The sequence below is a fragment of the Cheilinus undulatus genome, linkage group 9 (genome assembly GCF_018320785.1).
Source record: "Cheilinus undulatus linkage group 9, ASM1832078v1, whole genome shotgun sequence".
NCBI lineage: Eukaryota > Metazoa > Chordata > Actinopteri > Labriformes > Labridae > Cheilinus > Cheilinus undulatus.
The window spans coordinates 5344834-5358569 of NC_054873.1; the positions used below are offsets into that span (position 1 = coordinate 5344834).

Below are 13736 nucleotides of genomic sequence, written 5' to 3' on the forward strand. Positions count from 1 at the left end.
CAAAAGAAACACCCACGCAAATAAAAAGGCATACAATCAAAGATCAAATGAGAAGACATTCATCAGAGAGGAGTCGATCCTGCAGCTTAATTAAAACTTTGAATAAACGGAGGAAGAAAAAGCAACCTCGCTGAGCTGAATCATCCCTTTATGGTGGGATAACCAGCGAGGGAAACAGTAGCATGGATTAACCTTGACTGGGAGCCTGTCAGAACTTACCTCTTCTGCTCAAACTGACTCATAAAGGCCAGGTCAACTAGTTCACAAAATGCCTGTTGTGCTCTTTCTACTCCATAGTAAAACCAATTCACACATTCATCCATCCTACACAGCTTTGTCTGCTTTTCTGCAGAAACCACACAAACACAGACGCACACACACAGGAAATGATAATGGGACAAAGAGACAAGAAAGACCCCAGCAGAAGATGGAAAAGGTTATGTTTCGGTGCAAAGATTGAAGAGACAAAGTGAATCAAAGGAGATCTGTGAGGACTCAAACTCCTCTGAGTTCCCTCTGAAAGGAGCTGAAGTCTAAAGCTGAAGATGGAGTTGTGTTACTGCACATCTGGGTGTCACAGTGTCGTCTCATTTGGATAAAGAATCGCCTTTAAAAGACTCGAAACTTGCTGCAGAGAGATGTCTGAAATGTCAGTGTCTTTTTGGTAAAGTTCAGTCTTTGTTACGTTGCACACTAAATTTTTGTGCACAGAGAATTTGGACCCTTTTGAAAGGAGAGTGAAGTGTTAAGACCTCAAATGATGCATTTTTTTCCATTATAATCAACTTCCTCACAGACTAAGCCAGGGGTGGTGTTAGCATTTCTGCAGGCTATTACCACACTGTTATTACAGAAATGACCCAAAACCTTTCAAGTAATGTAATAAAACTTCCTTCAGCATTTTTTGATTCCATACATTAAAATAGTGTGCAAAGTCTTTTGTGTTCACATGCAGCATTAACCAGGAAGTACAGTGCCAAAATGTGTCCTGTTTTAAAGCTCCTGTCAGATTTCTTGAAAAAATAAAAAAAAAATAAAAAAAATAAAGTGTCCCAATTTGAGCCACTCATTTTGATGGTAACCAAACAAAATACCAAAACAATGAATCATTAACCTTGCAAAGCAGATGGATTTGCCTGTTTCTGTGTTTCTCACTGGTGAATGCATCTTGCAAAGCTCTCATCTGAACAGTTTGGACCCGATTAGAAAGTGACAGGGCCAATCAGCATCGAGGGGCAAGCAGCGACAAGAGGCCGATGCAATTATGGAGGAAGAGCTTAGCGTGGATGCTGCTAAAGCGCCAGTTTTATCAGAACTTGATGATATTTCTTCATTTAAAGAAGAACAAAGAACAGCAGCGAGTTGTTTTCTTTTCAGAAACAACAAAAGTCGCGTACTGACATGTCTGCAGTCGCCATGGTTTCCAACAGTTTGGGGAAGGCTCTTTTCTATTCCAACATGACAGTACCCCAGTGCACAAAGAAAGACTATAAAGACATAGTTTGATGAGTTCAGTGTGAAAGAACTTGACCAGCCCACACGAAACCCTGACCACAATCCCATCCAGCACCTTTGGGATGAACTGGAAAGGAGATCGGAGCCAGGCCTTCTGGTCCAACATCAGTGCCTGACCTCATAAATGCTCTGCAGAATGAATGGGCACAAATTCCCACAGGAACACTCCAAAATGTGGAAAGCCTTCCAAGAAGAGTGGAGGTTGTTATAGCTGCAAAAGGGGGGCATATCCATATTAAAGAACATGGATTTGAAAACAACGTCATAAAAGTCCATGTTGGTGCAAGAATTTCCTCATATTGTAGATTGTAGGCGTGCACAGGTTACGTTGCAAGTGATCTAGACACTGCTGGTAAAGCTAAAGCTGAATCTTCTAAATGTTTGAGGGAAATCTGAAAATAAATTATTACAGATTCCAACAGGTAAGAATTTAAGCAAATTTGACTGACAGGAGTGAAAAAAGTCTGCACTGAAAAACTGAAATCTAATTAAATGCATTTGTCTGATGTCTGTATTAAAAAAATCTGAACTATCCAGAAAAAGCCACATTCAACCTTATTGTAACACAGGGCCTAAAACCCCTCTCATAATAACATTTGCTATGTGCTTTTGCAGATATTTATGTGAACATCTTTTCGTAATATTACATCTTTCTAACAGCTGGCCAGGAGAAATTTATCCTCATTTTTGCATAAAGTTACTGTTGTTCTGAATCAGCCTCAAGACCAACCAATAAACTACTAAAAACCCAAAATAGAACAGGTACTGGAAAACTTAAAAGCAGCTTCTGTCTGCAGCAAGTTTTTAATTTCTTAACGGTGGTTTTCATAGAAAAAAGTGACTGGAAATAAAAGTGGTTAGGAAAGAAGGATAGGTCTACAATCTAACAGGAGAGTTAACGCTACATTAAACAAAATCTAGATGTGTTTCCAGCTCTCCTTGTTTGTTTTCAACTTCAAGTGTGAAAGTAATACAATGAATACTACTCTTTAGATGAGTTGAGTTGAATTGAGTTGAATGTTATTGAGTTGTAAACACCAGTAAGGTCCTTTGTAACCCTCACAACAAAACCAGTCCTTCCATTAATTCTTCAAGTCTTAAATGGTTAGCATTTGTGGTGAAGATTTCTTTAATCATGTCATTTACAGAGGATTTATACTAACTGAGACACCACACAGTGCAGGGAGGAATTATGGTCCAAGCAGCTGCATTTAAAGAGCGTTGCTACTCTCTAGTGGCCATGATGGGTAACTACATTTTGGACATCACTGAGTGGAGTTTGAGACAGCGGAGAGTTTCAAGGACATTTCCTGAGATTTTTTGATATAAGAAATACAATATTTAAATTCAAATTGATGCAGAAGTGTCCTCTTAAACTAAAAAAAATAAAAGAACAGGGGAAAATTGAACCATATCTATTAAAACGTGTATACTAACTACATTTGCAATGAGTTGTAGGTATTTTAGCTACACTTTTAGTAGTAAACTTGATAGTTAAATCTATTTTTGGCAATTTTTGTGAAGTTCTGGCACTCCCTATGAACATATGAAAAAGAAAAAGAAAGGGAGGGTTAAAGTGTAGTATTTGTATCTTTCTACTTTTTATTGAAGAAAGTATGTTGTGCAAATATTACATAATGAATATAGCATTTTGTTTAAGAGATGCACAAATTGGATTTTTGTAGTTATTTGATATTACAAAATCATTTTAGCTGATACTGATATTTTAATGTACTTCAAACCTAAAACTGCACTTACTTATTTGGAAGTATAGCCAATATTTAAAGCTGAAAAAGACAGATTTTATAGCCAAAATATTGTTTTTTATTTATATCGGCAGAAATTTTGATACCTGCAATAGCATTAATTTTTTCAGGTTATATCTGCCCCTATTGACATCAAGCTGATATCATTGTGCATCCAGTTTTTTTTCCTTGTACATATGTAATAACTTAAATAAAAAATATTGTTTAAGTTTTTTTTCCCTCTCATTAATCTAATAATAATAATAACACTAATGATAATAATAATAATAATAATAATAATAATAATAATAAATGAATAAAAAAATAACAAATTCTTTGGCCCTTAGTCTTTCTCATGTTTCTGGTTTTCCCTCGAAACTTTTTTTTTTTTCATTCAAAAAACCAAAACCAAAACCAAAACCAAAACAAAACAAACAAAAAAAAACAAAACACAAACAAACAAAAAAAACAAAACAAAACTGTTTTTTTTTTTGCTTGCCCCTGAATTAGATTCATACTAGGTGCCTGATAAAAGGATGGATGATTCGTACACTAGCACTACTGAGTCTAAAGGAAAGATGAAGATGTTGATGCTCGTGTTTTGATGTTATTGGCTCTTGTTTGGTGACTTGCATGCATGAACCCTCTTTGGTTCTCCCAGATAAAAATGAAAAGATGAAATGTTGCCGACAGATGAAGTGTTAGACATCCAGAACTCTTCCCGATCCCTCGGCATGTTGAAGACGGCGTTTTTACCTGCGACTGGCTCCTCTTCCTCTGACTCTCTCTCTGTGCGATCGGAGAGACTGAAGTCTGATGATGTCTCGTTGTCATAAAGGCTCTCGCCCTGCCCTGAGCCGCTCTCCTCCTCTCCGCCCAGCGACCAGGGCGAAGCAGAGGTTATCTCAGGGATGCTCGGCGTCACTGTGCTTGCTGCCTCTGAGGTGCTGGCACTACCACTCTCGCTTTCAAAATAAAACGCTGAGGAGCGGTCATCCAGATCGTCAGGGGTCTGACCGGACTCGGGGGTAGATGAGGAAACGGTACTTGTGACTGTGGTGGAATAAGGGAGCGCGCTCTCTCCAGAGGCTGAGCTTTGAACCTTGTCCCACTCCTGATCTACACCCTCTTGGGAGTCGGGGAACAAGGCCGAACCTGAGGCGCTGCTGCTCGCGTCAAACGCCTGTCCATCTGGAGTGGGGGTGGGGGTGAAAAGGAAGGCTGTGGGATCCTTGACACCAGATGCCGTGGCTGCAACAGAAACGGGGAGGTCACTAGGGGAGATAGCGCTATGGGGGAGAAGAGGCTGATCTAAAGATGGCGAATCAGGACCCGCCACAGACAGAGAGCGAAAAAGATCATCTACACCAACACCAGAGGGCGCCAAAGACTGGAAGGCCACGCTAGAGTATAGCTCTAAGCTAGCAGAGTCCCAAGCGGAGGAGGGGGAGGAGGCATGCAACCAGGAGGAGGATGGCTCCAGAGAGCAGGCGCACATGGCGTCGACGTCGCTAGCTAATGGAAACCCTTCACCACTGATGTCAGGGAGAATCGACTCGATCGTGCTCCCCGTGGCGTACCTGGAGTCCTCAAACCCAGCTGAGAAAGATCGAGACAGACTCGGAGTCGTGAGGATAAAGTCACTTGAGAGGAGTACTGACGGTTGAAGGGTGGGCGTGAGAGACAGAGAGACCCCAGAGAGCGGCGAATCCCAGGAGGAGCCGGTAAAGGTGGTGCCGGATGGATCGGGCACCGCTAGCAGAGGAGGGGTGTCGCTAAACGCTGAGGGATCGCCTGAAGAGAGCGCCGAAGACCCAGACAATAAATCACCATCGCTATCATCGAACCCAACATCACCCAGGGCGGAGACGTGACGAGTCTCCAAACCAGACAGGGGGAGCAAAGGGGGAGGGAGGTGGGGCAAGGTGGAGGCAGAAGGAGCAGAAGGAGCCAGGTCTTTGCTAGGAAGCGGGGCATGCTGGGAGTCCGGTGCAGAAGCAGATGACAGAGGCCAGGACGAGGAGGGAGGGTCATGCAGGCGGGTGGAGGAGGAGGAGGAAAAGGGGAGGACAGAGGGGCTCTCACCGTTGGGCAGCGGCTGCGTGGTCTGCAAGAGAACGCCACTCAATCGCACAGAAGTGGTGGAAGACATGAAACGATGCATGCTGGGAGTCGTTCTATGAGAAGAAGGCACGGATGTCGAACGGGGTGCAGGAACTCTTGCATCCCTTGTAGTTTCATCAATTTTTGGATTAGCTAATCCTCGGTTGGTCTTTGGTTGGATGAAGGGTGGTGTCGTCGTTCTGCTTGTGTTTCCTGCTCTTGAAGTTGTTGTGGTTGTGCTGTATGAAGTCAAATTTTTACCACCTGTTGTCTTTGGACTTGTAAACGTAGCAGAAGTGGTACTGACGCCACCTTTGGGCAGTTTTGGTCCTCCAAAAGCACCATCTGTGGTTGTTGAACCAGGTATGGTTGTGGAATAAAAGGGAGCATTGCCACTAAAATCTGCTCTTCCTTTATTATTTCCTGGTGATACAGTGACATCTGGCGGCAAAGTGGAGGTACTGCGCCCAGTTGTCTTTTCAGAAATGCTCAAAACAGGACTGTTCTGGGTGGATTTGGCCAGCAGAACTGAATCAGTGGTGGTTTTTCTCCGCCCAGGTTCTGCCGTTGTGGTTTTGACTCCAGATGGAGGTAAAAAGGCGGATCCGCGCGTCGTAGTCCTTGGTGGATTTGTGGGAATCAAAGCCAGTTCGTAGTCCTCGGTTCGGTCCAGTTCATTCCAAGACAGATCAGGCTCATAATTATCCTGGTGGAGAAAGAAAAGTTTAGAACCAGTCACATTTGAGTTGAAGTACAAGTTGAAGAGAAGCCTGCATATCAAGAAATACTGTCCAAACAGTCTGTAAGCATAAGACGTCACATTGCAGCAGGCTTGCTGTCAAAACTGCATCCATCAAATATTTTATTCTCTGCCCTGTCAATTTCTGTTTTAGAGGCGCAAGTGTGGTGAGCCTTTAATGACTGTTGGCTTAACGGTGACACAAGCAGAGTAAAATACGTATTTCAAACTTGTACATGGTTAATAGAAATGCGCCACTATCTCTACTCTAAAGGTCCCTTAACAGTCAGACATGCCTGGAAGAGCTCCACATGGAGGTGACACGGAAAAGCCACAGAGGCTACTATCCTAAAGAAACTCATGTGAACCACTTACATTCACATTCTTACTCTTTTGCACATTACCCAAAATTCATGACAGTAAATTCAAAGCTTTGCCTTCTGGCTCAGTTTGCTTTTCACCATGACGGTCCAGTACAACATCTGCAAAACTGCTGCACCAATTTGGAAATTTCGGGTTTGCAATCATGAAAATAATTATGCAAAAAGCCAATTTAAAGCAGTAAATAATTCAGAATATATTGATAAATCTATGTCAAAGGCCCGACCAAAAGGTTATAAACAACAAATAACCAAACTGATAAAACAAAGCTTAATCAATTATTAAACTTTAAAGGCTTTCTTACCTCTATGTTGAATTGATTTGCATCAGGATCTGGGGAATTTTCTGGAATGAAAGGCACAAATATCTCTATTAGTCACATAAAAAGATCCAAACAAGACGAAACAGCCTAAAAATCTCAGTCTCATTAAATACAAGATTTATTTAACCAAAACTTCGGAATTCAAATTCAGAAATTTGATCATGTTTTTCTGTTGTTTTCAATTCCCTGTATAAAAATGTGAAATCTCAAACTTCAGGAAAATTTAAAAGACTGTTGATATTTTAAGTAGTTCCACATCAAACTTAATAAAATAGCTGAAATCAGTCTTTGTGTGTGGCTGTTAATGGATGTAAATGTGTGGAATGATGATGGGAGAAATAGAGAAGAGGGAAAGACTGAAGACATCACCTCAGGCAGAGTGAAAGCTTTATAATATAAGGATTAAAATGCATGCAACACATCAGACATGTCTGGACTTTCATGCACAGATTTTCCCAAGAAAACACGAGCAAAAAAAGGAAAATTGAACAAAAAGCATTTGCAACTAAACATTTTTCCTTCTCGTTAAACCCAACAAGCCAAAAAATAAAAGGATATGATTTTTTCTTCGCTTTTTTCAGAAATTAACTCCACCAAAATAAGTTATTTGCAAATGCCACGTGTGTCGGCAGACGGACAGCACACAGCGGACAGGTGAGGGGGTTGAGAAGGGGGCGTGTCTCTTACCTGTCTGAGGTAAATCACACATCATGGAGACCAGTTCAAACTGGTTTGTGAAGCATGAGGTGAGGTTTTACAAGTTTAATGAACTGGGAATGAAGTGGATGACTCAGGGTTTGGTGCAGAAATGTTAACGTAGAGAAACCTTTTAGTTCTAGGAAACACACCGGATTTAATGATCAAATGATTGGCTTAATCAGCTGAAGTTTTACTGTTTCAAACACTTTAACAAACTATTTTAGTCAAATATTACAAGATTAACAGCTTAAAAGTGCAAAGGTTTGAATGCTTCTTTGTATTTCAATTATTATGACATAATTATTGTTAAATATCTGATCAAAGCCAGAGCATGAAATTATCTAAACAAATTCTTTGTGTATTTGGGTACAAAATGTTAAACTGCATGACTAAATTGTGTTATCTGTTGAAAGGTGGCACCTTTGAAAGCTGCAATGCAATCGTTTGGGGCAAGTGCAGTTAACCAAATTCATTTACAAACCCTATTTCCAAAAAAGCTGGGACACTGTGTGAATGTGAATCAAAAGAGAAAACAGTGATTTACTTTTCCCTTTAAATCTATTTTAACTGAATACAGCACAAAGACAGGACATTTAATGTCTAAAAGTATGAGTTCCATGGGTTTCCAGACGCATATCCTGAATTTGATGCCTGCAACTTGTTCCAAAAAAGTTGGGAGGGTCGCCAGTTTAGCTCAGTTGTTAGAGCATGTCCCCATATACTAGTATTACAGCTATAATCCTCAACACACTGTGCTGTTTGCTGTACCTTTTCCTCCTCGCTCTCTTATAGTATTTCCTGTATTCCCTCAGCTGTCTGATCCAAATAAAGGCAAAAATACCCAAAAAATAATCCCAAAAGAAAAAAAATTGGGAAAAGCAAGAAAAGACTGAAGGTTGTGTAATGCTCATAAAACACCTGAAACATTCCACAGGTGAGTTAGCTTTATTGCTGACAGGTGATAGTACCACGACTGGGTATTACAGGAGTACTCCTTAAAGAGTCAGCTGCACACTACAATATGCAAAGCTCTCAACTTTGTGAAAGACTGGGCAGGCAAATAGCCCAGCAATTTAAGAACGGTTCCTCAACATGCCACTGCAAGATATTTAAAGATTTCACAATCATAAGTCTAGAACAGGGGTGTCCAAACTTTTTCCACTGGGGGCCACATACAGAAATATGTGAGGAGGTTGGGGCCTCTTTCATATACCTCACCTTAATATTAAAGAAAGTAAAACCAATCTATCGTACGGTAGGTTAAGATATGCTCAGTGTTTGGGTAGTCTTAAATGGCTAGTTGATGACTGAGAAGGCAAACAGCTAATCTTTTAAGGATTTTGGGGAGGCCAATCAGATTTCAGGAGGCCTGGTTGGCACTGTCTACCACTGGCTCTGCCGCTGAACAATCATTGGTGCTGCTATTTGCTGTTGTAAGCCATTATGGTGCTATAAATCAAGATATCTTTATTATTTTGGTTTCCAATATTTTTACTATTTATAGCAGGGGTGTCAAACTCAATCACAGCAAGGACCAGATTCTGGATTTAGGTCTGAAATCATGAGTTTAAAAGTGAAAATATGACTTAAAAATTTTAAATTGTGAGTCTGATAGGTCAAAATATGGGATTAAAAACCCAAATTTAGGAGTTGAAAATGTCAACATATGAGCTAGAATTCAAAATGATGACTTAAAAAGTTGAAAATATGACTCTAATTTAAAATTGGGAGTTTAAAAAGGTCAAAATATGAGATAAAAGTAAAAATTATGAATTAAAAATGTCAAACTATGAGGAAAAAATGTGAAATCATGAGTTTAAAAGTCAAAATATGACTTAAAAATCTTAAATTGTGAGTCTGATAGGTCAAAATATGGGAGCAAAAAGCCAAAATTAGGAGTAAAAAATGTCAAAATATGAGCTACAATTCAAAATGATCACTTAAAAAGTTACAAATATGACATAAATTTAAAATTGGGAGTTTAAAAGGTCAAAATATGAGATATAAAAGTAAAAATTATGAATTTAAAATGTCAAAATATGAGATATAAAAGTAAAAATTATGAATTAAAAATGTCAAAATATTAGAAAAAAATTAACATCATCAGTTTAAAAGTCCACATATGAGATTTAAAAGCCAAGAAGTTGAAAAAGTCAAAATATGACTTAAAATTAAAAATCTAAAAGATAAAAATGTGATACACAAAGTCCAAATTATGAGTTGAAAAGTATAAAATGAAAAGTCAAAAGCATAAGTTTGAGTCGTAATCTTGAGATGCAAAATTTAAAAAATGAAATAAAAACACAAATTAATTTCTTTCCCAACATTCTTGACTTTATATGAAATCTTTCTTACACTTTACTTTTTCAGATTTTTATGGCTTAACAACTTATACTGGAGGAAATCTGCAGAACTCATAGTGATGGGCCAGTTATAACACAAATATGATATGATCTTGTGGGCCTGATATAATCGTTCCAAGGGCCAGAATTGGCCCAGGGCCTTAAGTTTGACATGCCTGATTTATAGTGTCTCATTTTAGTCTTTAAAAAACAGCATTCAAACTTGTTGTCAAAATGTTTGTTTACAGTGTTAGTATGGTAGCACTGCCTTGTGCTGAAACTAAGAAGAATAATACAGTCTAGCACAAGCTTCGTGCTAATCAAAAATGGGCTGCGGGCCACATTTGGCCCCCGGGCCACAGACATCTTTTACCAGAATGTCCCTGCTTATTTCAGAGAGACAGTGCACATTCTAAATGAGTTACAACAGCATGGCTTCAGAGTAAAAGAGGGTGGGACCTAGACTAGCCATCAGTCCAGACCCTGCACAGCTGGCAACTTAAGATGTTCATCAAGCAAAAGTGGAAAAGAATTCCACTTTAACACTCAACAGTTAGTGTCTCAAGTCCTCAGACGCTTACTGAGTGTAATTAGAAGAAAAGGTGATGAACATAGTAGTAAACAGGCTGCTGTCCCAACTTTTTTGGAACATGTTGAAGGCATAAATTCAGAATGTGAGCATCTTTTAGGGAAAAACCAATAAAGTTCATCAGTTTTAACATCAAACATCTTTGTGTTGTATTAACTTGAATATAGTTAATAAGGATTTGTATCATTGTATTATATAAATCACTGCATTCTGATGTTTTTACATGTCTTATACAATGTCCCAACTTTTCTGGAATAAGAGTTTGTACTTCAAATGCTTATTTCTGAAAATCCCAGGCTTATTTGATCATTCAAAGTGTCTGAAAGCATTAGCATTAGACAAACTCTGATTGGATGCTTTGCACCAAAGGTTTACATTGCAGCTGGTACATGTAGCTGCAGCTGCATGGAGTGGTCTATAGAAACATCTGCAACAATTTTAATACCTTAGAGTCTATCAGACCAAAAAAATCTATAAATAGGGCCCTATTTCAAAATAAAGGAATCCTTCAAACTCAACATTTGCCTGTCTCCTTGAATTGAGTCTGCATTGTCTCTGGAATGCATGAAAAGATCTGCACCATTATTAATGCACAGCTTAGATGGCTCCAGGATATTAGCTTAGCATACATGCTACATATGTTGCAGAATATCACCCATTCATGCAAGCTGACACTGAAACAGGATGCAGGGGATTTTCTTTCTTTGCAACAAGACTCTTCAGTTTATTCAATATAAAGTTCAGGTGAAATACAAGGGTACTATGATTAGCATAAAAACCAACGTTACACATAATGCTGGTGCACACATGCAGACATTTCTCTTACTTTGAAAGGCAGAAGGAAACGGACGCCACAAATGAAAACAGAACAAACATGGCGGCTTTGTATCTCAACTTTGAGAGAGAGTACACAGAGAAACCCATGAAACAGTGAGAAACAGAAGACAAACAACAGTGAATGTGTGTGTGAATGAAAACCCACAAAACATGAAATATAAACCCAAAAGTGAGGAGAAGGGGGGATGAAGAGTGTCATGGAAGCCTAGTATATCATTCATACTACATTAATAATATCGTCTCTGTTAGGGTTCAGAGGGAGGGTGAGGAGGGGATGGAAATGTTTCTAAATTAAAACATATCCAAATAGAAGCCCATATCTGAAATATTTCCACTGGTTTTCTGGGAATCAAAAGCTGATTTCTCAAGAATATGATCAAAATTATCTTGTGATGATGGGAAAACGTGTGATTAAAAAGAAGATCAAGAGCTGAAGAAATGTCCTCATTATCTCTGTAGGGCTCCTGCACATAATTACACAAAAATACGAAAAATCCGCCAGTAAAAAAGATTGGATACCTTATAAACATATTTAATATAGAAGCTTTGGTTAACATGATATTACAAATTTATACTATTGATTTGAATGGATAATATATTAGGTCAGTATGTACTTTAAAAGAAAAATCTTACTTAATGTTAGAGTCTTTTTCCAGACACAAGTTTATTTTTCTTTTACTTTTCTGTCAATAAAAGAATTCTAAGTTTATCTCTTCCTTCTGAAGATCTTTAAGAGCCAGTTTTTTAAGGTTAAAACCTTTTATCAAATCTAAAATTGTAAAATAATAATAAAAAAAAAAAAAGTAAAAATAATAAAAGAAGAAAAAAGTATCATGTTTGACTGTATAAAATATCATACTGGGATTAAAAATGTCTGTACAGTTCATGGCGCTCAGTCTCCAGCACGGTCGCTCTTACCGGGGTCGGGCATGAGGACGGTCAGCAGGTCGCTCACACGTCCATACAGACCGTTGGTGCACACCGCCACCACCTGGACCACATAGCTGGTGTTGGCTATCAGGTCATCGAGTATCGCCCCCTGGTGGAGAGAGAGAAAAAAAGATTTCACAAGATACACCAAGAACTTTAAACTCTTTCTAATGACCAGGCAGAGTAAATGGCCTCAGTCTTTAAGCATGATGTTTATTTAATAAATCATGATCCCATTTAACCCTCTGAACCCTCAACTTATTATTTTGTAACCACTGTGTCTCTCCTGGACTGTTTGCCTTAAAAAGCTTGTAATACATCAACCCTGTGGGGCACAGTCAAGCTCTTGACATCCTTTTTAAAGGAAAACCTCATCTTTAAAAATGTGTTCTGCTGCATTAATGTCACTTGAATTTTGAAAACATTATGGGGCTATAAAGACAAAAAAAAATCAGAAATTAAAACTTAAAAAACAATAATGACAAAGACATTTTTTCTCAAACTTATTTTCCGTCGCTTGGGGAACAAAAAGTAAAAAAAAATAATCATTCTATGACAAAAAGTAAAAAATATTCACATATTTTACAAAGAACTACTTGCATTTTTTGCATTTGTCTTCTTTTAAGTCATTATTCAAATCAGTTCCTGTCTGCAGTGACTTGGAGGGGCACGTCACGGCCTCTCTGTGTCTCTGGCTCTCCATTATGACTCATTCAGGCACTCTCCTCCAGTTTCTAAGTGTTTGCACATGTGCTGTTTGGGAAAGCATGACGTAACAGCCTGCCAATGGTTGTCCCAGCCCTTCACAGTGCATTTTGGGAAATTGCTATGGCGGCTAAGACTAAAGCTAGCAGCAAGGACAATTAAAAAATGGATTTAAAATGGATAAAAAGACATTCAATATCAGAGTTACTGGTGTGGACTTAATCATTAAAGACCCTGGAAAGTCAACCAAGCCCCAGGCTCACTAGGAAATGTCCTGTAAGAGCCACGAAGGGATGGATAGCACCATTAGAAAGGCAAAACAGAGGGCTTTTAGAGAAGTAAAACAAGTATGTCAGGCTCAGAGTGGTCTGCCTCAAGATTTAACTATCAGAGCCCGATCATTTGCTACCATTGTAGCCTGGAGTAAGTTTCGGCCTGAGTTTTGACAAACTGGAAGTATTTTGGCTTGCAACATAACATTATTTCATGCCACTTCCTTGTTTTTAACCAAGTTATTATTGAACTGCTTGTCTATTCCTCATCAGAGAATCTGGACAAAAGGGCAAAGATTTTAGACATGTTTGACAAACTTAAATCTAATGTTGTTGATTTCTGGATCTCTCACCACATCCTGGTCTCCGTCAGTCAAGTATATGGTGGGGGTGCTGTTTTCTGAGTTGGCGAGCCCGTAGCTGACAGAGTATTTTTCAATGCTGGCATCGTACACCGCCCGGGGTCGCTCCCACGTCACCAGCAGGCTGCTGAGGTTGTAAGGCACAGTCTGGATGTTCTCTGGCTCTGAACTGCACACTGAAGGAAAGAAACAGGA

General features: G+C 39.1%; 1 protein-coding gene across 5 annotated transcripts in view; it reads right to left on the reverse strand.

The window, feature by feature from the left end:
• ptprz1a (protein tyrosine phosphatase receptor type Z1a) overlaps positions 1-13736 on the reverse strand; it is a 138630-nt gene that overhangs the window by 30480 nt on the left and 94414 nt on the right. For 2 of the 5 annotated variants that reach the window (XM_041795733.1, XM_041795732.1), the window contains exons 9-12: positions 13533-13717; positions 12191-12311; positions 6788-6828; positions 5346-6069 (exon numbers count right to left, since the gene is read on the reverse strand). In XM_041795733.1, coding sequence (XP_041651667.1) covers positions 5346-6069; positions 6788-6828; positions 12191-12311; positions 13533-13717 — 1071 coding nt within the window. Of the gene's footprint in view, positions 1-4016; positions 6070-6787; positions 6829-12190; positions 12312-13532; positions 13718-13736 lie in introns of all 5 variants that reach the window. The other 3 variants (XM_041795730.1, XM_041795729.1, XM_041795731.1) reach the window with 2 other exon arrangements.